We start from the raw sequence: 25,969 nt of genomic DNA on the forward strand, positions 1-25,969 counted from the left end.
TGTAAGGTACGTTGATGGAGACAGTATCAAATAAAAGGTTTTGTTTTGCAAAGAACTGTCAGGTCACATGACTGGAGAGGAAATATTCAGTGAGACAGTCTACTTTGAAGAAGGAGAACCACACTGGAAAAATTGTATCAGTGTTTGGAGCAACCTCCATGACTGGCAAAGTGAAAGGCGTTTGTAAGCAAGGTTAGGGAACAAAACCCAGTGTTGGTGAGCCAGTGTTTCCTGCACTGTGAAACTCTCATCACCAAAACACTGCCAAAAGAACTGTTGTTAATGAACTTTATAAAATCATGCCTTTTCGCCTTGCTGTGTAAGCAAACGGGAGTAGAGCACCCAAGTTTACTTTTTCACACTGAAATATGCTGGCTTTCCCATGGAAAAGTTCTCTCATGCTTGTATGAGCTGAGAAAGGAGATCAAAATGTTCCTACCTGTGGAGAAATCAATGGCACATCAGCAATCAAATCTGTGTACATGTTGCAAAATGCTTGCCTATCTGATTGATATATTCTGCTGTCTCAATTAGCTGAACGGGAAAATGCAAGGTGAAAACAAGCATCTCTCTTCAGCACAGCATGGGTTTAGGTCTAAGTTAGCCCTCTGGTGTGAAAAAGTAGCAAAAGGAACAATAGAAATGTTCTCCTTGGCAAATGCAGCAGATCCTGCTGGCAGTAATTTGGTCAATGTCATTTCTGAGCATTTGGAAAGTCTGGAAGAAAAGTTCAGTTCTTCTTTTCCTTCTATTAATATAGACTGGTTCCAAAATCCTTGGAGTTCCTCTGCAATGCAAAGCGCTAAGACTGTTACAATAATGGCTCAAGGTCAGTTTGCCGAATTAAGGATGGACCACACTTTGAAAATAAAGTTTGATGATATACCGTTAGACTCTTTCTGGTGGAAGGCGACTATCCTGTAATCTATGACCATGCTATCTCCATTCTGTTGCCCTTTTCAACAACATACCTGTGCGAGTTAAATATTTCAAGCCTGACTTACATCAGGAACAAAGAGAACATGTGTGGTCGATGGAGCAAGAGCTCAGAGAGGCACTGTCAACATTTCCTCCCAGGGTTAAAGACTCTGCACATCAAGACAAGCTCAGATGTCTCATTAAAAAGTTTTTTGTTATTTATTTTTCATATAATTTGTGGTCATTCATCACAGAGTACAGCACTGCTCTGTTCATTGAATTCAGAGTTCCATTCCGTGTCGGACAGTGCGAGGCTTGGATCTCTGACTTGGAGTTTGGCATTTGATGTTGTTCACTTCCAAAGTCATACAAAAGAAGAAGTGCCTCAAAGATGAAAAGGTAATGCCATAAGTCTTGATACATAATAATATCCTTAGTTGATGTTTCTTGATTGGTACAACTTTTGTATTATTTGTTGTTCATCATATATTAAAACAATTTATTTTTATTTGGAGTCTTGTTGGTGTGAATGTGAGAGTTGACTGAAAATACTTAGAATCATAGAATATTAGGGTTGGAAGAGACCTCAGAAGGTCATCTAGTCCAATCCCCTGTTCAAAGCAGGACCAACACCAAATCAAGCATACTTGTCACAGTCTGTACAATAAAAGTGATCATCATAATGTTACCATCATTAACTTTATTGTACAGACTGTGAATGGCAAGGGTGGTAAGCCGAGGCGATAAGGAGGCGAGATCATCTTCACACAATATGGTGGTGTGCCTCAAAATAATTAAAGGTATCAAGGTGTGCCACAGCAGAGGAAAGAGGGAACTGTGTTAGAGGGAACTGGACTGGTGCTATTGGGGAGAAGTGGTTGGAAGCAGTCTAGTGGCAGCTTCACTAGATAGATCACTGGGAAGTTCTAATCAAGCCTTACTACTTAGAGTCCAGCCTATTTCTCCTTCTTATGAATTCACAAGATAGCACATGGTACCAGACTGAGGTAGAAGAGAGGACAGAAAAAAGAGCACTGTGGTGAAGGAGTAAAGGAGTCCTAGGAGAGATGGAGCAACTAAAAGTCCCCAAGGAGTTGAAACTCTCGGGTAATGCAGCAGGCTCCTGGAAGAGATTCAGGCTGGCTTTGGTGGGAAAGAAGACCAGCAGAAAATATCAATCTTCTTAAACCCTTGAGGTCATAGGCGATGTGGGGGGGGGGGCATGTGGAGTTTAAAGTTCAAAGCAGAACTGCCTGTTACTGATGGCATGTTGTTTAGAGGAGATAGAACAGTAGTGTCTAAGATGTTACAAGCTGACATGCTCACAAGAGTACATTAAGGACACTTGGGCATGGAGAAAAGAAAAACACAGAGCCAGAGAGATACTGCGCTGGCCACAAATGAAGATAAAGAAAACTGTTAAAATGTGTGAAAGGTCAAAAATATCAACCTAAACAGGTAACATAGTCTATGCTGATAAACAATGAACAGTTAAGGGCATGGTCTAAAGTTGGTATGGATTTCTTTGCATATGCAGGTAAAGACTATATTTTGATTTTGGATTATTAGCCTCATTATCCCAAAGTTGTTTTCTTTAAAAAAAAAATCACATCAAAACATAGAACCATAGAACTGGAAGGGACCTTGAGAGGTCATCTAGTCCAGTCCCCTGCACTCAAGGCAGGACTAAATATTATCTAGACCATCCCTGACAGGTGTTTGTCCAACCTGCTCTTAAAAATCCCCAATGATGGAGATTCCACCACCTCCCAAGGCAATTTATTCCAGTGCTTAACCACCCTGACAGTTAGGAAGTTTTTCCTAATGTCCAACTGAAACCACCGTTGCTGCAATTTAAGCCCATTGCTTCTTGTCCTATCCTCAGAGGTTAAGAGGAACAATTTTTCTCCCTCCTCCTTGTAACAACCTTTCATGTACTTGAAAATTGTTATGTCCCCTCTCAGTCTTCTCTTCTCCAGACTAAACAAACCCAGTTTTTTCAATCTTCCCTCATAGGTCATGTTTTCTAGACCTTTAATCATTTGTGTTGCTCTTCTCTAGACTCTCTCTCTCTAATTTGTCCACATCTTTTCTGAAATGTGGTGCCCAGAACTGGACACAATACTCTAGTTGAGGCCTAATCAGTGTGGAGTAGAGTGGAAGAATTACTTCTCGTGTCTTCCTTACAATACTCCTGCTAAAACATCTCAGAATAGTGTTTTGGTTTTTTGCAACAGCATTACAAAGTTGACTCATATTTAGCTTGTGATCCACTATGACCCCCAGATCCCTTTCCAAAGTACTCCTTCGTAGGCAGTCATTTCCCATTTTGTATGTGTGCAACTAAGTGTTCCTTCCTAAGTGGAGTACTTTGCATTTGTCCTTATTGGATTTCATCCTATTTACTTCAGACCATTTCTCCAGTTTGTCCAGATCATTTAGAATTTTAATCATATCTTCCAAAGCACTTGCAACCCCTCCCAGCTTTATATCGTCCGCAAACTTTAGGTGTACTCTCTATGCCACTATCTAAATCATTGATGAAGATGTTGAACAGAACCGGACCCAGAACCAATCCCTGCAGGACTCTATTTTATGCCCTTCCATCATGGCTATGAACAACTGATAACTACTCTCTGGGAATGATTTTCCAACCAGTTATGCATCCACCTTATAGTAGCTCCACCTATGGGCATGGCTACACTTGCAGATGTAGAGCTCTGAGAGTTAAAACAGCCCTAGGCGAACGCAGTAGGGAAAGTGCTGCAGCGTGTTGCTGTAGTAGCCAGACAAGGTACTAACAAACTTCAACAGGACTTTATTTTTTAAAGTGGAAACCTCTTTTCCAAGCTGCTGCTGCACCCTCAGTAGCTCTCCCTCAGCCTCTTCATCTCCTCCCCCTCCTTCCTGTCCTTTCAGACTCCCAACAGCCAGTGCTCCCAGTTCTAATAATTACAAGCAACATCTAAACACCACATTCCCTCCTCTCTTAAGAAACCCTCCCAGTTACAATAAATGCTGTTCTAACCACAGGAACAAATAGGAAACAAGGCACTATACTGTTGACAGAAATATTACACTGAAAACACTATAGATAGTGCATAACAGAGTCTCTAGTCCAGACAGGTGGTCGTCTGGGTCTGACAGGCCATTTCTCAAGCTCCGGTTCCAGTGCAATGTCTTGTTGTGTTGATACTACGGTGAAGTCATCCAATGCAGACTGGGTGTTGGCATAATCTCCTCTTGGTGCATAGGCAGGTGCAAGATAAGAAGCATTCCATAGCCGCCCATCAGAAAGTCGATAAGTGTAAGGTCCGTTCTTCTCTATGATTTTAAGAGGAGCTGTGAATTTATGTTCCCATTTGCGTAAAATTCCAGGTTTTTGTATTCTAACGAAGGAACCACACTGAAACTTTGGTTCCTTAGCACCCCGCCACTTGTCTGTGAAAGCCTTATACTTTGCCTGGTTCTGTTAAACTGTTTTTCTCACATCATCCTCTGTTGTTGCATCAGGTCTTGCCTTTAACAATCCAGCAATGTTCAGTTTAGTATTCATCTGTTTCCCATGCATTAACTCTGCAGGTGATCTTCATGTTGTGGCATGTCGTGTAGCCCAGTATGCTTGCAAGAAATCAGTAGTGAAGGGTATCCACAATCGCCCTTCCAGTTAAGCTGTTTTCAGATTCTTTTAAACTTCTGTTAAACCGTTCAATTTACCCATTGGCTTGAAGGTAATATAGGGATGACCTTCTGTGTAAAGTGTTTCTCTCTGCTCAAAAAGTTTCAAACTCCAGGGAAGTAAATTGACTACCATTATCTGAAACCAGTTCTTTGGTGTTACCTTCCCTGCTAAAAACTGAAGAAAGGAACTTAATTACTGTAGCAGAAGAGATTTGCAATGTAAACGCTACCTCAGGCCATTTCCTGAAATAGTCTATTAAGGTGATGGCATAACGACAGTCAATTGGAGCAGTATCAAAGGGTCCTACAATGTCAATTACCACTTTTTCCCATGCAGATTCAGGAAGAGGAACAGGCTGTGATGGAGGGGTACATGTCACTGCTGTCTTATCATGCATTTGGCAAGTGACACAGGATTTTATGAGTGCGTCAGTTTGAGAGTCCATCCCTGGCCACCAGTACAGATCCCATGGTCGTCGTTTGGTTCTGACAATTCCTTGATGAGTATCATATGACAGCTGTAGGAGTTTTGACTGTAATTCTTCTGGCACAAGTAGCCGGTGTGTACCTCATAGCACACAGCCATCAAGCAAAAAAAGTTCATCCCGAACTCTAAAATAAGGCAGCAAAACTGTGTCAAGGTTTTTAGGGTTACTGGGCCATCTCTTTGTCAGAAATTCCCGTAGTTTTTGTTGAATTGGACACACTGAAGAAGCAGCTTGAAATTGTTCTCTTGTAACTGCAGTAAGAGTGCTTGCAATAAGGGCAACTACTACATCCTCATCCTCCGGTGGACCATCTGGTGAAAGCAAAAGCAGGCAAGAAAGGCAATCAGCGACCACATTTTGGTTTCCAGGCTTATATTCCAGTTCATAACTGAAAGAAAGTATCTTGCAGACCATCGAGCAATACGATATCCTGCTCTTCCCAGTCCTTTCGTGGTGAGCAACGTTGTCAAAGGGCTGTGGTCTGTGCGCAACTTGAACGCGTGGCCCCACAGGTAAGTTCTCCATTTTTCAGTAGCCCAGACACAAGCAAGTGCTTCTTTTTCGACTGTAGAATATTTTCTCTCTTAGTGTCCTTGAAGCAAATGCAACAGTCCTTTCTGTGTTGTCCTCATGAAGTTGTGTGAGGACAGCCGCAAGTCCATAATCAGAAGCGTCAGTAGTTACAATTGTGAGCAATGCAGGACTGAATAGTGCAAGTACTGGACTATGTACAATCAAGTCTTTCACCATTTCGAAGCTAGCTTGTACATCCGTTGTCCACACTAAGGTTGAACTTCTCCGTAGTAATTCTCATAACAATTCAATGACAAAAGCATAACTGGGACTGAATTTTGCATAGCAGGAGATAAGACCCAAGAAGGAACGTAAGGTTTGCAAATCTGTTGGAGGAGGAGCATTTGAAATTGCCAGGATATGAGCCGGATCAGGTTTCAGTCCAGCCTGTGAAATTGTATGCCCCAGAAAGGAGAGTTCAGTTTGTCTAAATTTGCATTTGGACCTACTGAGCTTGGGGCCTGCTTTGCTGATGCAGTTTAGTAGACTGCAGGTTATTGTCAGGCTCCTCCAAAGTATTTCCAAACACGATAATATCATTAAAATAGCACTGAACTCCATGTCGATTCTTCAAAATCAATGACATCATTTTTTTGGAAGTCACTTGGGACTGACGCGAGACCATATGGAACACGTTTAAAACGGAATAGTCCCTCATGTGTAATAAATGCTGTGAGGTCTCTGCTATCTTCATGCAACATAACCTGGTGGTATGTACTCTGCAAATCAAGAGTAGAAAACATCTTTGCTCCACAGAGTTCTGCAAATACTTCTTCTCTGTGAGGAAGAGGATGGCTGTCAATCACAATAGCTTTATTTGGCTCCCTTAAGTCCACACAAAGGCAAAGGCAAATGCCTCCACACTTCTTCTGCATCACTACTATAGGAGTTAATCTCTTCAATAATGCCCTTTTGAACAAGTTTTCTAAGTTCCTCTGAAGCAGCTTCCCTGACTGAAAATGGTAAGCGCTGTAACTTCTGTCATACAGGCATCACATTATTCCACATTTTAACTTTATGCAGAAACCCATAAGCACAGCCGAGTTTCTCCTCAACCTGGTGTTGGGTTCCAGCTGAAACTGGTGTGTGTACCACAAGAGTGCTTTGCTGAGGAAGATTGATTCGTCCATTATCTACCCTGAGATTTAAAGCAGCCAATAAATCTCTGCCAAGGATAGGAGTGCCTTTGTGGACAATGTAGAACTCTGCAGTTACACAGCAATCACCAAAAGTAACTATTGCTGGCAGGCAGCCACGGAATATGGTTTTTCAAATAGCACACCAAGTGAAGTTTGGGTTCAGTAAGAGGCACATCTTTAAAGTAATGCAAATAGATGGAATCAGGTAGTATAGATACTGCTGAGCCAGTGTCCAACATTAGCTGAATAGAGTGTGATCTGCCTGAGGGTATGGTGGAAACATTTACCGTGCACTTTATTTGTTCTGGAATATGTGCAGTAGTGATTTTGTCCATGCTCAGCACAGTAACATCTGGTATTGTAACTGCATGCACCTGTTGATTGATTATCTTTAGATAAGCTATTACCAGCAGGACAGTGGGGTGGGAGGAGGTATTGTTTCATATTCTCTGTGTATATATAAAGTCTGCTGCAGTTTCCACGGTATGCATCTGATGAAGTGAGCTGTAGCTCACGAAAGCTCATGCTCAAATAAATTGGTTAGTCTCTAAGGTGCCACAAGTACTCCTTTTCTTTCTGTTGATTGAACTGGCTGCTGCGACATACTTTAGCAAAATGCCCGATCTTTTTGCAATGATTGCACTGAGCTAGTTTTGCGGGACATCCTGTGTAGCTTGCAAGGTGTTGTGGGGATCCACAGTGAAAACATGCTTTTACTGTATTTTGAATTTGCTGATTTGGTGGTTTTTCCATTAGTTTTCCTCTTGTAATTTTTGTCTTCAGTGGATAGTGAACTTTTCTGCAAAGGATTCACAGCCTGGACTGTGCCTCCTGTATCCATGTCATTATTTTGGCTTCAGCTGTAGCTGACTCAATCTGGGTAGCAATGGTTATTGCTTTTTCTAGTGTAAGCTGTGATTCTAGAAGTAAACATTCTCTTACACGAAGCATGGTTGTTTTCTCAATGAACTGGTCTCTAATCATCTCATCTGTCGTATTCCCAAAGTCACAAATTACAATCAGACTCCTCAGGGAAGCAATATACTGCATTATAATCTCCCCTGGTTTCTGCTCACGCTGGCAAAATCTGTAGCGATTAGCTACTACATTCACTTTTGGTACAAAAAAGTTCTTTAACGCAGAACTTTAGTGCAGTCTCATATTTATCGTCTGCAAGGGGAAAAGTGTAAAATATATGCTGCCCTTCTGCTCCAAGGCAGTGGATTAGCAGAGCATGCTTTCTTACTTCAGAAATCTCTGTAGCACTGATTGCAAGCAGATAAGTCTCAGACATATGGATCCAGGCAGTAAAAGCAATTGGAGGCTCATCTGGGCTTTGTAGAAAGAGTGCAGGTGGGTTCAGAGGCAGAAGATCCATCCTCATTGACAAAATGTTGTAGGCAAGGTACTAGCAAACTTCAACAGGACTTTATTTTTTGAAGTGGAAACCTCTTTTCCAAACTGCTGCTGTACCCTCAGTAGCTTTCCCTCAGCCTCTTCAACTCCTTCCCCCTCATTCCTGTTTCCTGTCCTTTCAGACTCCCAGCAGCCAGTGCTCCCAATTCTAATAATTACAAGCAACATCTAAACACCACACGTGTCCACACTGTCAGATTCAAGCACACTGGCGTGGCCACATTAGCAGCTCTTGCAACAGCCACAGAGAGCAGAGCATTGTGGTAGCTATTCCAGCATGCAAGTGGCTGCAACATGCTTTCCCAAATGGGGGGGTGGTGTGGAGTGTGACAGGGAGTGTGTTGTGTGTATGTGGGGGGAGAGAGAGTGGGTTTGGGGGGGGCTGAGAGCATATCAAAATGCTGTGTTGTAAGTTCAGACAGACCCTGCTCTCCCCGCCTCTCATGCAACATTCCACACTAATGGTTGCTTTGTCCCGGAGCAGATAAGCATCCCAGCAGTCAGAAACGGAACTTTGAAAGGGCATATCTGCATTCCTGCAGCCGATTCCAAACAATGACAAGAGTGGCCACTTGACTTAAGGGGATTATGGGACATTTCTGGATGCCGATCAGAGCACAGTAATGCAACACCTCATTCACACTGACGCTGGGGCGTTTCAGCCGACGCGCATCAAGCATTATGCTTTTCGTGGAGGAGCATTCATAGATTCATAGATATTTAGGTCAGAAGGGACCATTATGATCATCTAGTCTGACCTCCTGCACAACGCAGGCCACTGAATTTCACCCACCACTCCTACAAAAAAACCTCACACCTATATCTGTGCTATTGAAGTCCTCAAATCGTAGTTTAAAGACTTTGAGGAGCAGAGAATCCTCCAGCAAGTGACCCGTGCCCCATGCTACAGAGGAAGGCGAAAAACCTCCAGGGCCTCTTCCAATCTGCCCTGGAGGAAAATTCCTTCCCGACCCCAAATATGGCGATCAGCTAAACCCTGAGCATATGGGCAAGATTCATCAGCCAGATACTACAGAAAATTCTTTCCTGGGTAACTCGGATCTCACCCCATCTAATAGCCCATCACAGGCCATTGGGCCTATTTACCATGAATATTTAATTACCAAAACCATGTTATCCCATCATACCATCTCCTCCATAAACTTATCAAGTTTAATCTTAAAGCCAGATAGATCTTTTGCCCCCACTGCTTCCCTTGGAAGGCTATTCCAAAACTTCACTCCTCTGATGCTTAAAAACCTTCGTCTAATTTCTAGTCTAAAATTTCCTAGTGGCCAGTTTATATCCATTTGTTCTTGTGTCCACATTGGTACTGAGCTTAAATAATTCCTCTCCAGTATTTATCCCTCTGATATATTTATAGAGAGCAATCATCTCTCCCCTAAACCTTCTTTTAGTTAGGTTAAACAAGCCAAGTTCCTTGAGTCTCCTTTCATAAGACAAGTTTCCCATTCCTCGGATCATCCTAGTAGCCCTTCTCTGTACTTGTTCCAGTTTGAATTCATCCTTCTTAAACATGGGAGACCAGAACTGCACACAGTATTCCAGGTGAGGTCTCACCAGTGACTTGTATAACAGTACTAAAACCTCCTTATCCCTACTGGAAATACCTCTCCTGATGCATCCCAAGACCGCATTAGCTTTTTTCACAGCCATATCACATTGGCGGCTCATAGTCATCCTATGATCAACCAATAGTCCAAGGTCCTTTTCCTCCTCCATTACTTCTAATTGATGCGTCCCTAGCTTATAACTAAAATTCTTGTTATTAATCCCTAAATGCATGACCTTACACGTCTCACTATTAAATTTCATCCTATTACTATTACTCCAGTTTACAATGTCATCCAGATCCTCCTGTAGGGTATCCCTGTCCTTCTCTAAATTGGCAATATCTCCCAGCTTTGTATCATCCGCAAACTTTATTAGCACACTCCCACTTTTTGTGCCAAGGTCAGTAATAAAAAGATTAAATAAGACTGGTCCCAAAACCGATCCTTGAGGAACTCCACTGGTAACCTCCCTCCAGCCTGACAGTTCACCTTTCAGTAGGACCCGTTGTAGTCTCCCCTTTAACCAATTCCTTATCCACCTTTCAATTTTCCTATTGATCCCCATCTTATCCAATTTAACTAATAATTCCCCATGTGGCACGGTATCAATTGCCTTACTAAAATCTAGGTAAATTAGATCCACTGCGTTTCCTTTGTCTAAAAAATCTGTTACTTTCTCAAAGAAGGAGATCAGGTTGGTTTGGCACGATCTACCTTTTGTAAAACCATGTTGTATTTTGTCCCACTTACCATTGACTTCAATGTCCTTAACTACCTTCTCCTTCAAATTTTTTTCCAAGACCTTGCATACTACAGATGTCATACTAACAGGCCTGTAGCTACCCAGATTACTTTTTTTCCCTTTCTTAAAAATAGAAACTATGTTAGCAATTCTCCAATCATACGGTACAACCCCTGAGTTTACAGATTCATTAAAAATTCTTGCTAATGGGCTTGCAATTTCTTGTGCCAATTCCTTTATATTCTTGGATGAAGATTATCTGGGCCCCCTGATTTAGTCCCATTAAGCTGTTTGAGTTTCGCTTCTACCTCAAATATGGTAATGTCTACCTCCATATCCTCATTCCCATTTGTCATGCTACCATTATCCCTAAGATCCTCTTTAGTCTTATTAAAGACTGAGGCAAAGTATTTGTTTAGATATTGGGCCATGCCTAGATTATCCTTGACCTCCACTCCATCCTCAGTGTTTAGCGGTCTCACTTCTTCTTTCTTTGTTTTCTTCTTATTTATATGACTATAGAACCTTTTACTATTGGTTTTAATTCCCTTTGCAAGGTTCAACTCTACTTGACTTTTAGCCTGTCTCACTTTATCCCTACATGTTCTGACCTCAATAAGGTAGCTTTCCTTGCTGATCCCTCCCTTCTTCCACTCCCTAAATGCTTTCTGCTTTTTCTTAATCACCTCTCTGAGATGCTTGCTCATCCAGATTGGTCTACAACTCCTGCCTATGAATTGTTTCCCCTTTCTTGGGATGCAGGCTTCCGATAGCTTCTGCATCTTTGATTTAAAATAATCCCAGGCCTCCTCTACCTTTAGAGCCATAAATTCTTCAGTCCAATCCACTCCCCTAACTAATTTCCTTAATTTTTGAAAGTCAGCCCTTTTGAAATCAAAAACCCTAGCTGCAGATTTATTTTTATTAATCCTTCCGTTCAGTTTGAACTGAATTAGCTCATGATCACTTGAGCCAAGATTATCCCCTACAACCATTTCTTCTATGAGGTTCTCACTACTCACCAAAACCAAATCTAAAATGGCATCCCCTCTACTCGGTTCAGCAACTACTTGCTGAAGGAATCCATGAGCTTTCGCATCCTGGAAAATCTGAGCCCTATTATTATTACTAGCACTCGTCCTCCAGTCTATATCTGGGAAGTTAAAGTCTCCCATGATCACACAGTTTCCATTAGTATTTACTTTATTAAAAACATTAAAAAGGGCTCTATCCATATCCAAATTAGATCCTGGCAGTCTATAGCACACCCCAAGCACTATCCCAGGGGAGGCTCTAATAGTTTTCTTCCCCAATTTAACTTTTGCCCAGACGGACTCAGTCATATCCATTTCATCGCTTCTTATTTCTTTACATTCTATCTCATCATTGATATACAGTGCTACTCCACCACCTTTGCCTTTATTTCGGTCTTTCCTAAACAGCACATACCCTTCAATAGCTGTAGTCCAGTCATGACTACTATTCCACCATGTTTCTGTTATCCCTATAATATCTGGTTTCACTTCCTGCACCAGTAGCTCTAGTTCCTCCATTTTGTTACCTAGGCTCCTTGCATTGGTGTACAAACATCTTAATTTTTGCTGTTTGGCCTCACTCACATTCTGTACCCTATTAGGCACGGTCATTTTACTACCACTATAACCTATTAGACTTGTATCTACACTGCCCTTCCTCCTACCCACGGCTGTATCCACTCTTACTTCATTTTCTTTCCTCTCAATGCTAAATTCTGGCGTGGAGATTGCCTGGACATCTCCCAACCATCTCCCCCAAATTCCTAGTTTAAAGCTCTCTTAATCAGTTGTGCCAGCCTCCATCCTAGAAGTCTATTTCCTTCCCTACTCAGATGAAGTCCATCCCGAGAGAACTGTCCTCTGTCCATGAATGCCTCCCAGTGGCCATACATCCCAAAGCCCTCCTTATAGCACCACTGCCTAAGCCATCTGTTGATAGTCATAATCTTGTCACACCTTTGTTGCCCTTCTCTAGGAACATGCAGAATCCCACTAAAGATCACCTGAGTCTCAATTTCCTTAAGCATCTTTCCCAGCCTAACATAGTCTCCCGTAATACTTTCCAGCGAGAATCTAGCCGTATCATTTGTTCCCACATGAAGGATAATTAGGGGATTCTTTCCTGCTCCCTTTGGAATCCTTTTCAACCTCAGGTCTACATCCCGTATCTTAGCACCTGGAAGACAGCACACCCTCCTATTCTCTGGATCAGCTCTGGTTACAGGCCTATCTATTCTTCTCAGTAAAGAGTCCCCAGTCACATAGACCTGCCTTTTCCTAGTGACAGTGCTATTCTCCAGTCTATCCCCTGTTCCCTCTGGCTGCAAGTTCTTTCCATTCCTATTCTCCCTTGTAATCCTCTTTAACCCATCCTGTATCCTCCTGGGGCTCATATTTGGTGTAATCTCCATTAACTCTTCCCCTTTTCCTATAGGACTAGCCGCTCTTCTCTTCTTCCTTGCCCTTCCACCTTCAGTGACTACCTGCTGAGCCCCTTCTTCATTTTCCAACTCTGCAAACCTATTCTTAAGCTCTATTTCTCCTTCACTAGCCCGTCTTTTCCTTTGCCTGGTTCTTTTAGTCACATGCTTCCACTGACCACTTTCCTCACCCAGTCTCCCCTCAGAATTCCCCAGTCCTGCTTCCATCTGCAAGTCTGAGCTTTTCCCTTCAGATACCTCATGTCTTTGCTCCATAATCTGCTCAAACCCCTTCCTAAACTCTACCAGACTTTCCACCTGCATCTCCAAACCTCGGATCTTTTCCTCCATCAGCTCTATCAGACGGCACTTCATACAGACAAAACTCTTACCAGGTGCCCCCTCCAGGATCATGTACATACCATAGCTTCCACATCCAGTCATCTTCATTGTGTCTTCTGCTACATGGGTCACTCCCACTGCTGCCTCTGTATCTGTCATTGCCTTCCCACCTAAATCCTGTTAATCTGGGAAACACAAACCACACCAAAACACCACCACCCACAGCAAGAAACAAGCACCACAAGACAAACTCCCACTCAAACTCCCCTGTTTACAGCTCTGTTTGCTAGCTCCTGTGCTGCTTTAGCTGTCTGTGCTGCTGCCTGACTAGCTGCTACCTTTTAGGACCCCTAGTCAAAGAAGCCCCGCCCCCTAATCAGGGCTCAGCTTCTCTCCCAGCGCAAAGCCCCTACAAGCCTCTACACATACAAATACTACCAATACAAAACCAAACACAAATACCGTCTCCTCCAACAGAACTCCCACTCAAACTCCAGGAAGAAAAGGAGTACTTGTGGCATCTTAGAGACTAACCAATTTATCTGAGCATGAGCTTTCGTGAGCTACAGCTCACTTCATGCATCCGATGAAGTGAGCTGTAGCTCACGAAAGCTCATGCTCAAATAAATTGGTTAGTCTCTAAGGTGCCACAAGTACTCCTTTACTTTTTGCGAACACAGACTAACACGGCTGTTACTCTGAAATCAAACTCCAGGAACGCTCCAGCTGCACAGTCCAGGCCCTCTAAGTGCCTTGCCAGTGTGGATGGGTTATGAGTTAGTGAGCCTGGGGCTGCTTTAATGCACTCTAACGAGCAAGTGTAGCCATGCCCTAAGTTGTATTTCCCGAGTTTGTTTATGAGAAGGTCATGCGAGACAGTATCAAAAGCCTTACTGAAGTCAGGGTATACCACATATACTGCTTCCCCCCATCCACAAGGGTTGCTATCCTATCAAAGAAAGTTATCAGGTTCATTTGACATGATTTGTTCTTGACAAATCCATGCTGACTGTTACTTATCACCTTATTATCTTCTAGGTGTTTGCAAATTGATTGCTTAATTATTTGCTCCATTATCTTTCTGGGTACAGAAGTTTAGCTGACTGGTCTGTAATTCCCCAGGTTGTCCTTATTTCCATTTTTATAGATGGGCATTATATTTGCCCTTTTCCAGTCTTCTGGAATGTCTCCCATCTTCCATGACTTTTCAAAGATATTTGCTAATGGCTCAGATATCTCCTCAGTCAGCTCCTTGAGTATTCTAGGATGCATTTAATCAGGCCCTGGTGATTTGAAGACATCTAATTTGTCTAAGAAATTTTGACTTGTTCTTTTCCTATTTTAGACTCTGATCCTACCTCATTTTCCTTGGCATTCACTATTTTAGATGTCCAATCGCCACCAACCTTCTTGGTGAAAACCGAAACAAAGTAATTAAGCACCTCTGCCATTTCCACATTTTCTGTTATTGTCTTTCCCCCCTCATTGAGTAATGGGTCGACTCCGTCCTTGGTCTTCCTCTTGCTTCTAATGTATTTGTAGAATGTTTTCTTGTTTTCTTTTATGTCCCTACCTAGTTTGATCTCGTTTTTTGCCTTGGCTTTTCTAATTTTGTCCCTACATACTTGTGTTATTTGTTTATATCCATCCTTTGTAATTTGACCTAGTTTGACCACTGCATTACAAGATACCTGCTGTTACCCTCATAGCTTTACACGAGCTCTTGAGCCCAGATAGTTAGGACCTGGTTCTGATCTTATTTACACAGGTTTTGTACCAATATAACTCCACATAGGGTCAGATTCTGATTTCAGTTAGTGTAAATCCAGAATAACTCCATTTACTTCAATGGAGTTACTCCAGTTTTACATGAGTGGAACTGGAATTCAGGATCAAACCGACTGACTTCAGTCGAATGACTCCTAAGTTACTCCAGTGTGAGATAAGTATTAGACTAATCATATGCTAAAATAAAGTTTATACTGTGATTTTGTGATTAAACTGGGAACTCTCGGAATTAGGGTTCTAGTCCCACCTCTGTTGATGGGTGACCTAGAGTAAGTCCCAGTGCCTCAGTTTCCCCTTTTGCAAAATGGGGGTAATGACAGTGACCTCCTTTGTAAAACACGTTGAGATCTACTGATGAAAAGTTCTATGTGAGAGCTAGATGATATTATTGTTACATGTAGCTACCAAAAACATCAGCTGCACTGTTGAATTTAGCCCTGAAATATCTCCTATAAAAAGATTGCTAAGGGCTAGCGCTTTAGCTGATGTAAACAGGTATAGTGCCAACATATTCCATAATCAGCTGAAGATCCGATCCTCAGAATCATGTTATTTAACTTAAGCCTGATCTAAACTTAAAACTTAGGTCTACATAACTATGGCACTCAGAGGTGTGAAAAATCCACCCCCATGAGTGCTTAGTTATGCCAGCCTAGCCCCCATTGTAGACACAGCTAGACTGAGAGAAGAATGCTTCTGTTGACCTAGCTACTGGTTGCTTGGCTCCTATAGCTGATGGAAAACTCTTGCTGTTGCGGCAATCTGCATCTACTCAATGGGGTTACAATGGCATAGCTACAGTATTGAAGCTATGCTACTTCAGTGCCCATAGCAGAGACACGGCCTTATTTTACCCTTTTCATGTATATAAAATAGACACATCAGTCTGAGTGTGTGCTTCTCTGCAACATGGAATTCTTCTTACAGCCACATTCATCCCCAGATGTGTTGGAGTCAATGCGACCCAGGCATGCACCTTAGAGAGTGAAATGTCACCTTCAAAGTGATTGGTGTCCTTAGCACTTGACTTGGAAATAGTGCAAAGTGACTTTTACTTAAGTGCATTTATAAAATCCAGCAACCCTGAAAATAGTTAAATATCTTTATGTGGTTAAGTGATAGAGTATGAGAAATGTTAAATAATACACCAAAAGAATGCAGGAGGTGGTTTGATGTATGGGACATTTGCCGCATCACTGCAGTAATTAATGTTGATAATACTATCGAGGCCCCGAATACTCTCTGAAATCTACCAGATACACTTAATGCTGTCAATTCAGCAGCAAATGAGGAGTAATGAAGGAAGACACTACTTGACTTGCACTATGTTTATACAGCTGTGTCCCTGACTGATTGTCTATGGAGTTCCATGATCTCTGCTGGTAGACTGTTAGTATAATGAAATAGCATCTATTAAAAGACAGACACTTGAATGTTTTATGAAGACTGCATGTATATAATTATAATGGAAAGTATTGGGCAACTATAGGTGACGCCATCAGCTCAATCTATAATAAAGTTTGGGCCACAGGTCCAACTGGTGTACATTGGCATAGCTCCATTGAGGTCAGTTCAATTCCATTGAACCACTGGTTTCTTGATTTACAGTGCTACGAGCAAGAACAGAACCAGGTACGTGGTCTTTAAGAATTTTATTCTGCTACAATTTAAATCACTGGCAAAGCTCCTATTGAGCTCAATAACTTAAGATCCAGCCATAACTACTGGTTCTAGCACATCACGTTTCAATGGGGCTTCCCTCCAAGAACTTCTGAGGTTTATCATAGTGGTGGATTACAGATTCACTCCCTCTCTTCCTCGTGGAAGTACAATTTTCCCTAAAATGCTACAAAATTATTTTAGTATTGTAGATTCCTCTGAATTGGCTCAGCCTGGTTCATCACCCATTGCCCTGAGTAAATGGTTGCTCTGAGACCCTTTCAAACAAGTCTGAAAAGAATTCAAGTGAAATCATAATAAAGGCCGTACTGTGTAAAAACACACAGGTAAAAGTGATACTCACTGCATTTAATTATTATTTCTTCTATCTGTAATATTTATATGAAATCTTCCACATTAAGAGCCCACAGCTTAGAATTAAACATGACCTAAGCCGTTAGTTCTAATACTGTCCCGGTTAATCAGCGGGTGGTATGAATGACAATGTCCACATTAGGCAAAACTGGCTCTCTAGGAGATTTCCCTATGAAGAGGCTGCCCTGATTCAGTGCATCTTAGAATACAGAAGTATTCTTTATAACCCTTTTCATATGATAACTCAAGTGCTAACACCATTTTTAGGGCTGAAACTTGTCAAAGCATCTAGTTTCCTGGCCAGAGTACTCTAGAAGCAATATAAATAGTACTCTACCCATCTCCCTTCAGCCCTCCCCCACCATAATGAGCTATAGTATGATACAAGTGAAGGGCCTGAAGTCTTATCCATTTTAAGAAGCCTGACAAGTAGATTTTTTCCAGCTGATTTTCATAGAACCATTTCATAGAAGTGAGAGCTGAAAGAAACTTACCACATTATTGAGTACCTAGATTTATAGTTTTTAAAACTAAAAGGAACTATTAGGATCATCTAGTGTGGCCTCCTGAAAAAAAATGCCATAAAATTTCAGCAGTAATTCCAGAAAACCCAATAACTTCTGGCTGAACTAGAATATACCTCTTTGTCCTTGCCAGATTGCCCCATACAACACGTTTTCTAGTGTTTTGTCCAATCCAGTTTTAAATTTTCTAAGTGATGTGGCTCCCATCACTTCCCTTCAGAGACTATTGTACCGCTTAATATTTACTATCAGGAAGCTTTTCCTGATCTAAATTTCCCCTATATTAATTTCATCTGATTACTAATTAATTCCCCATATACCACCTTAGGTAATTCCACTCCTCCCCTGCTGTGTCCAGACCTTTCAGATATGTGCCCCTTTTTCATCTTATTCCAGCTATGCTTATGTAGAACTTAATTTTTTCCTCAGAAGCCAATTCCTCCAGTCTCTTGATCATCATTCTTCTTCTCTGATTTCCCTTGGATTTGTCAACATCATTGTGAGACTTCAACAACTGGAAATGAGCTCAAAATTTTAGACTTATGGAGAGGGACTATTACTACTATTAGAAGCACTGCACTTGCACCTAGAAGCCTCAGATGAGATTAAGGCCCCATTATACCAAGCACTGCACATTCACATAGTAAGAAACAGTCCTTGACTCCAAAAAGATCTTACAATCTAAACAGACAGACAAAGACATATGAGGTGAAGTGGAAATACAAAAAGATCAATCCCAAAGCTGGGAGTAGAACCCAGGTCTCCAAAATCCCCATTTAGGGCCCTGTACACTAGATTAGTGTGTTTCTCAACCTTTTTGATTCCAGGATCCAGCTTGCTGCCTTCCTAACCTGTGTCAGAGAGTTCTCAGGGACCGACAGCAGCCCATGGACCAGTCGCTGAGAAACACCGCACTAGACCACTCTGCTTCCCCCATTACTTTACTGCTTCGTGATATAATAAAATACTCTCCCAGGTTACTCGAGATATTATAATTTATGCTGTTCTCAAAGCATGCAAGGATCTTTCCGGACAAAGAGACAAGGTTTCTGCCTTACTACATTTACAACCTTAATAAACAATGTAAAATGTATGGACAGGAGATGAGATATGACAAAGTGATGGAGCACTGAACTTTAGCGCTGAAGGCATCTTGTTAGTTCCACTATTTTTGTTAAGTTTTTATTTTAAAAAGATTTTCTGTCTGTTCTGATATACTTCAGTGTCAGGGAGGCCTAGCATGTGTGTGTGTTCTGGTAGAGTGTTTTAAGGAGTGATTCAGAAGAGAGAGTAGAAGCATAGTAAGCTAGATTAAAGAAATACCACATTTAACACCAACTTCGGTAATACCCCACTACAGCATCAGTGGGTAGGTAGGGTTGCAAGGCATCCGGTTTTTGACGGGAATGCCTGGTCGAAAATGGACCCTGGCAGCTCCAGTCAGCACCGCTGACTGGGCTGTTAAAAGTCTGGTTGGCGGCACAGTGGGGCTAAAGTAGCCTCCCTGCCTGCCCTGGCTCTGCGCAGCTCCCCGGAAGTGGCCGGCATGTCTGGCCTCTAGGCACAGGGGCAATCAGGGAAGTTCCGCATGCTGCCCCCACCCACAGCGCCAGTTCCGCAGCTCCCATTGACCAGAAACCGTGGCCAATGGGAGCTGCGGAGGAGGCACATGAGGACCTGGGCAGCATGCACCGCACAGAGCCGCCTGGCCTAGGGGCCAGACATGGCATCTGCTTCTGGGAGCAGCATGAAGCCATGGCAGGCAGGGAACCTGCCTTAGCCCTGCTGCACCACCAACTGGGAACCACCTGAGGTAATCGCCACCTGTATCCCGAACCTCCTGCCCCAGGTAGGAACCTGCCCTGCACCCTAACTCCCTCCCAGACCCTGTACCTCCATCCACTTCCCAATCCCCTGCCCCAGCCCTTAGCCCCCTCCTGCAAGGCAAACCTCTCATCCCTGGCTCCACCGCAGAGCCCACACCCTCAGCCGGAGCCTGCACCCCCTCCCGCTCCCTGAACCCTTCACTTTTGGTCCCACCCTAAAGCCTGCACTCCCAGCTGGACCCTTCACCCCCTCCTGCACCCTAACACCCTGCCCCAGCCCAGTGAAAGTGAGTGAGGGTGGGGGAGAGCTAGGGACCGGGGGGGGGGGCTGAACTGGGTGGGGTGCAGAGAAGGAGTGGGGCAGTGGGCAGGGAAAGGGTATTTGGGTTTGTGCAATTAGAAAGTCCCCCAACTCTATGGGTAGGACAGGACCCAGGAGGGCCTATAGAGATTATCCTAACCCCGACACCATAGGGTATGTCTACACGGCAGTTAAAAAGCTGTGACTGGCATCTGCCAGCTCACTTGGGCTCGCAGGGCTTGAGCTAAGGGACTCTCTGGAGGCTGGGCTCTAGGACCCAGCTAGGTGGGAAGGTCCCAGAGCTGTAGCCTGAGCCCAAGCCAGCCACAATCAAACAGCTTGAACCCCACAAGCCCAAGTCAGCTGGTATGGGCCAGTCATGGGATTTTAATTGCAGCGTAGATATAACCATGGAGACTCCGAGAAAGAGACAATACAGTGCCGTATTGACACTCTGAGGGATCTCCTGCTGGCTAGGGAACACCTGTGCTAGCAGGAAGCTAGGTGAGAGCTCAGAGTTTAAGGCCAGAAGGGACCACTGGGGCTACCAGGGCCAGAACCAGTATGGGGACACATGGCCCCTAGAGTAGGGGCCGGGTGTCACATATTCTCCAGTGTCTGTTGGGTTTGGGGATGGGCCCTGTGGCCTTTAAAAGTCCAGTCCTCAGGGCAACCCTCAAAGAGACTTCTTTCCCCAGAGCCCTGTCCTGTAGGTTTGATTATGGAAGGGGATGACCTAGCCGACTATTTGTTCCAACCTTTTACTACTCCTACTTTTTGCAGTGCAGTGATTCGTAAAGGCCCCAGTCAGGGAAAAGTGCTCAGCACTGTACACACATAATAAAAACTATGACCCCTGCTCCAAAGAGCTTGCAGTCTAAGTATATCACAAAACACAACAGGTTGTTTTGGCTTACGGACTAGTAATTGCCAGGGTCAATCTCCTTTCATTTACTTTTCTCAGACTTGTACAGCTTCACCAATTATCTGTGATTTGTCAGAGACACAGTAAGTCAGTAAAATAATTCCCTTAGTAGGTTTGGGCCCAAACACATTTCCTATTCATATGAATAAAGTTCACATGCATAAATATTTTCAAGATTGGGGTTTTAGAATGCTTTAACAGCCAGAAATATTGGACAAAGAATTAAAAATATAAATCAATTAAGTAGTTCGTGTAGTGGCATGTTGCTTTAGTTTTATACCAGTAGTTTTAAATTTAGTTTCTTCTAATGTCATCTCTGATGTGCCTTCCAAGTATACTAGTGCTCTTTCTTTAAACATTTATCTTTGTATTATACTAAAGAGCTGAACATAAATGAAATCTAATTAGTAGGTACTTTGAGCTTCTATTTTATTGAAAGAATAATTATGCACATCTTCATATCAGTGTATGATTTCCTCTTCACATATAGGCTTTGCCAATCCACAGACTGGAATAGCGAACATGTCTCAAAGCAGTTTACATAATGCACTTCACATCTATATGAATGGCTCCATGTCCCAGGTACAAGGATCTGCTAATGATCCCATCTTTATCCTTCACCATGCCTTCGTTGACAGGTGAGTTTGACTCTTCCTCGTAAAACTGATCTGTTTTGTGTATTTAAAATGTGCTTTTTTAACGTTAGTATCAAACTTTGGATAATTTAGATGCTATTAAACTTACAATATTTTCAAACATACTGTACATAACTGAGCTCTTCATTCATTTAATCTAATTGACAGCAATTGTGTTGTAATTTTCATACTTGCTTGAATGTTCACTGTATTAAAAGAGTGTTGAAAGACAAATGTATTAATAATAATTCAGTGATTTTGTGGTGATAGAAACTTATTCTGTGTCAAGAAGGCTGAGTCAAAAATGTAATTTACTTTAATATTGCTATGATCAGATGGAGCCCTTCCTCTCAATTCCAAATATTACTTTTGTTTGAATCGATCATTCATAAGAAAAAAAATCATATCAATTGTTCATAAATAAAAATGTCAAAGTCCAACTTTTCAGTGAGACACACAACTGTGAACGCCTTCAGCTGGAACAGAAAGGAGCTGTAGTTATGCAGGCAAAAAGAAAATCAAACCGAAGGAAGTCATGTTCGTTAGAAACAGGAAAAGAACCTCAGTTCTGAAAACAATGGACAAAATTGCTAAGAGAAGGATTATTTTCCTTCTTTGACAGGGTTACTGGCCTAGTGGATGAGGGCAGCTGTCGACATAATGTATCTTGATTTTAGTAAGGCTTTTGACAAAGTACCACGTGACGCTCTCATAAGCAAACTAGGGAAATATGGTCTAGATGAAATCAATGTAAGGTGGGTGCACAACTGGTTGAAAGACTGTTCTCAAAGAGTAGTTATCAATGGTTTGCTGTCAGACTGGGGGAATGTATCTAGTGGGGTTGTGCAGCAGTCAGTCCTCAGTCTGGTACTATTCAATATTTTCATTAGTGACTTGGATGATGGAGTGAAGAGTATGCTCATAAAATTTGCCGGGGAAGACACAAAGCTGAGGGGAGGGGTGGTAAGCACTTTGGAGGACAGGATTAGAATTCAAAATGTCCTTGATAGATTGAAGAATTGGTCTGAAATCACCCGGATGAAATTCAATAAAAACAAATGCAAAGTGCTACACTTAGGAAAGAAAAATCAAATGCACAAGCACAATATAACTGGCTAGATGGAACTACTGCAGAAAAAGATCGGAGGGTTACAACGGATCACAGACTATATAAGAGCCAACATGTGATGTGTTGAGTCTTAGGCCCAGGCCTGCGAGTTCCCAGGCAGCCATCACATGCTGGCTGCCACCTGAAGTCTGCTGAAACCCCAAGGGCCAAGGAGCTAGTAGGACTACAACCTCAGCCAAGGCACCACGCACAAAAGTGCTGATTGGAGGATTGCCCAGCTCCACCGATTGGTCCGACCATGCTAATTAAGCCAGAACGAGGCACAGGAAGTTGACTGAGCAACTAAGTGATTTCCCGCAGCAGCAGCAGACCCTGCTCGTGTCTGCATTCTGCACCCAATCCTGCTCCTGCCTTCTGCTCTGCTCCTGCTTTCTCTCCTAGTTCCCACCATGGTCCTGCTCCGTGCCTGATCCTTGCCTCCCTTCCAGTTCCAGACCTTATGCTTTGCTTCCTGGCTCTAACCCTCAGCTCTGACTTCTGACTTGATCCTTAGCTCTGGTAGTCAGCAGTCGACTCTGTTACTGTGTCTCAACTCAGTTCCCTGACCTGGATGCCTGCTCTGCCCCCTACACCTGACTCCTGCTCTCACCAGTAGGCCAGACCGCCTGTGTCCTAGTCCCGAACATGCAGTTGCAAAAAAGGCTAATATCATTCTGGGTTGCACTAAACAGGAGCATTGTATTTAAGATGCAGGAGGTAATTGTTCTGCTCTACTCAGCACTCAGATGGAGTACTGTGTACAGTTTTGGGCACCACACTTTAAGAAGGATGTTGACAAATTGGAGAGAGTCCAGAGGACAGCAACAAACATGATAACAGGTTTAGAAATCATGGCCTATGAGGAAAGGTTAAAAAACTGCACAAGTTTAGTCTTGAGGAAAAAAAACTGAGCAGGGACCTAATAGTTCTCAAATATGTTAAAGGACTGTGGACAGTGCTCAGTGGTTCTCCATGTCCACTGAAGTAGGACAAGAAGTAATCTGCTTACTTCACAGGAGGAAGATTTAGGTTAGATATTAGGAAAAACTTTCTAACTAGTTAAGGTCTGCAATAGGCTTTCAAGGGAGGACACTGTTATGGAAGGGTTTTAAGAACAGGTTAGACAAACACTAGTCAGGGATGGTCTTACTTGAAACTGCCTCAGTGCAAGGTAAAGTACTTGATGTCCTCTCAAGGTCCCCTCCTGCCCTACACGTCTAGGATTTCTGTGACTTTCCAAGATGTGAAGCTGAAATTAAAAATGTAAAATATTTTGTTTGCCAAAATATATTTTATATATGTGGCTACAAATATTTATATTATAGTATTGCTATTCATTTGCAAAGACCAGAAAGTAAGCAAGAAAGAAACGTGGCCAGTTAATCAAAATACAACTGCAAAATCATAAATATTAGATGAGCAACGCTTTTAAAATAGGTTGAAATTTACCAGGTTCTTATCAGATATGTGGATACCCACATGGTTCTGAATAGCAGCAATGGGAAATGGCAAGGTTCTGGTCAGATCTCCTTCTGCTGTACTTGTAGAAGCTCAGAGCAGCAGCAGAGACACTGGAATAGTCTGTCTGCAGACTTGGGAAGGCAGCAAAGGGCTTCTCTGTTGGTGTAAATTAAAATAGCTTCATGGACATCATTGGAACCAGGCTAGATTTACACCAGCTGAAGATCTGGCCCTAGAAATATAATTTTCTTCTTGTAAAAGGAAAGCTCAGATTTTGCAAAAATTGATGTCACTCCCTCAGAGAAAAATTCCTGTTCATGAGAGTGAGTGGATTTTTCAAGCTCTACCCTCTTCCACACATCACTCTGCTCAGTAAATCAATCAGCTAGCTTGGTTGGAAGAGGTGAAAGTATAAAGCTGGGAATCATCTGTGTACTAAAAGACACTTGTGACAAAGTCAGGCCAGAGGGCTGCAAGAGGGTGTGGGAAGGCAGATATGTTAGCCCTAGAATGTTAAAGGCCCTCTTCCCTATAAGCTGAGAAGGGGTTACCTCAGGTCATTTAGGAACACCTGGATCCAGTTAAGAGCTGCCTGAGACCTTTTAAAACCAGGAGGGAGATAGAGACACAATCTGCTACCAGGCTTGTGGCAGAAGGAAAGTAAAGCTTCTCCAGGAGGGGAGGCTATGCTCCTCCCCATAGGAGAAGCAGACAAGCCTGAATGCTTGCTAGGGGAAGGACTGATACCCGGGGGCAGACTACAGAGCGACACCCAGCCCCAGCGAGGAGGCAGGGGAAGGTATCACCCTTTGTTTTTGTGTTTATGGGACTATTCCCCTTTTGTTTGGTGGAGGATCACCCCATAGGCCTACCCTGAGGCCTACCCAGGAAATACAGCCAAAGGAGCACAGAAGGGGTGAGGACGAACGCTGCCCAGAGTGGGCTAGAGCTGATTTACCCCAGGCCCACCATCTCCAGAGGGGGAAGTGCTTGGTCCGGTGAGACGAAAGAGATGCCTTGCCACACACTGCAACCCATGTTTCCTCACTGACCATCTTAACTGCCCCAGGGCACGTTGAACAGGATGGTTGACATGAGACCACAACCCTCCGAACAGAAGACCAGTGCCCAGTCTTTCAATAATTTATTATATGCCTAGAGCCACAGAGTCCTCCCAGGTAGAATTCACTCCATGCAGCGGGACCAGCACAAGATCTATGCCTCACTTCAGTTCCACCGGGACCAAGGCTTACATGTTGCATAGGCCTCCATGCTGAATTTCACCCCTAGTTATTGGGAGCCTCTGGAAGCACTTTCAAAAACTGTAATCATTATCAATTTTCTAAGATAAACTTTGCAAAGAAAACATCATTGGATCCTATTGGTAATGACGAAGTAAATCACCGAACAAAACTGTGAAGACAATGCAAAAACTATCACACAACCTCAGACTAGCTGTGGCAGAATAAATGCAGCTAATGGTAATAATGCTGCCTTTTGCATAAGTGACAAAAAAATACATTAGCATGATTAGGGTTACTTAGCAGCCTTATCCATGACAGATTAATCATGCTTTTAGTTGTAATTAATAAGTAGGTGACTGATAGGTAAGTACAGTACATTTAATAAACTGTTTCTCTCCTACATAGTCGAAGGGCTGTGGAGGATTCCTTTTCTGAGAGGCAGGCAGGCAGGCATGCAAAGAATAGTGTAGAAAGAGAGAACAATAACCACTGCAGCTGTGGGAAAAGTTCTGTATCAGCCTCAACTTTTGTGCTTGAATCAGAACGCATTAGAACGCTGATCGTAATTACCGTGTTGGGTCTGTGGGTTTCTATTTCTAACCCTCTCTGCCTAAGGACTTCAGTAGGAGTACCCTACCCACTGGTGTACTGAGTAAACATCAGGAGACCTGTGAGGTGATGGCCTATAGGAGAGAGATTTAAAACAAGAAGCCTATAGAGCAAGCAGGTATATACAGACAGTGATACCAACCCCTACTGTTGACCTTCAGACCCTCGTAGAGACAGAGAACTGTG

General features: G+C 42.8%; 1 protein-coding gene across 1 annotated transcript in view; it reads left to right on the top strand.

Moving 5' to 3' along the window:
- Positions 1-25,969, top strand: part of TYR (tyrosinase) — an 85,898-nt gene that overhangs the window by 26,193 nt on the left and 33,736 nt on the right. The window contains exon 3 of the mRNA XM_048841935.2: positions 21,217-21,364. Within this exon, the coding sequence (XP_048697892.1) occupies positions 21,217-21,364 (148 nt within the window). The remainder of the gene's footprint in view (positions 1-21,216; positions 21,365-25,969) is intronic.

Source organism: Caretta caretta, chromosome 1 (genome assembly GCF_965140235.1).
Source record: "Caretta caretta isolate rCarCar2 chromosome 1, rCarCar1.hap1, whole genome shotgun sequence".
NCBI classification, from domain to species: Eukaryota; Metazoa; Chordata; order Testudines; family Cheloniidae; genus Caretta; species Caretta caretta.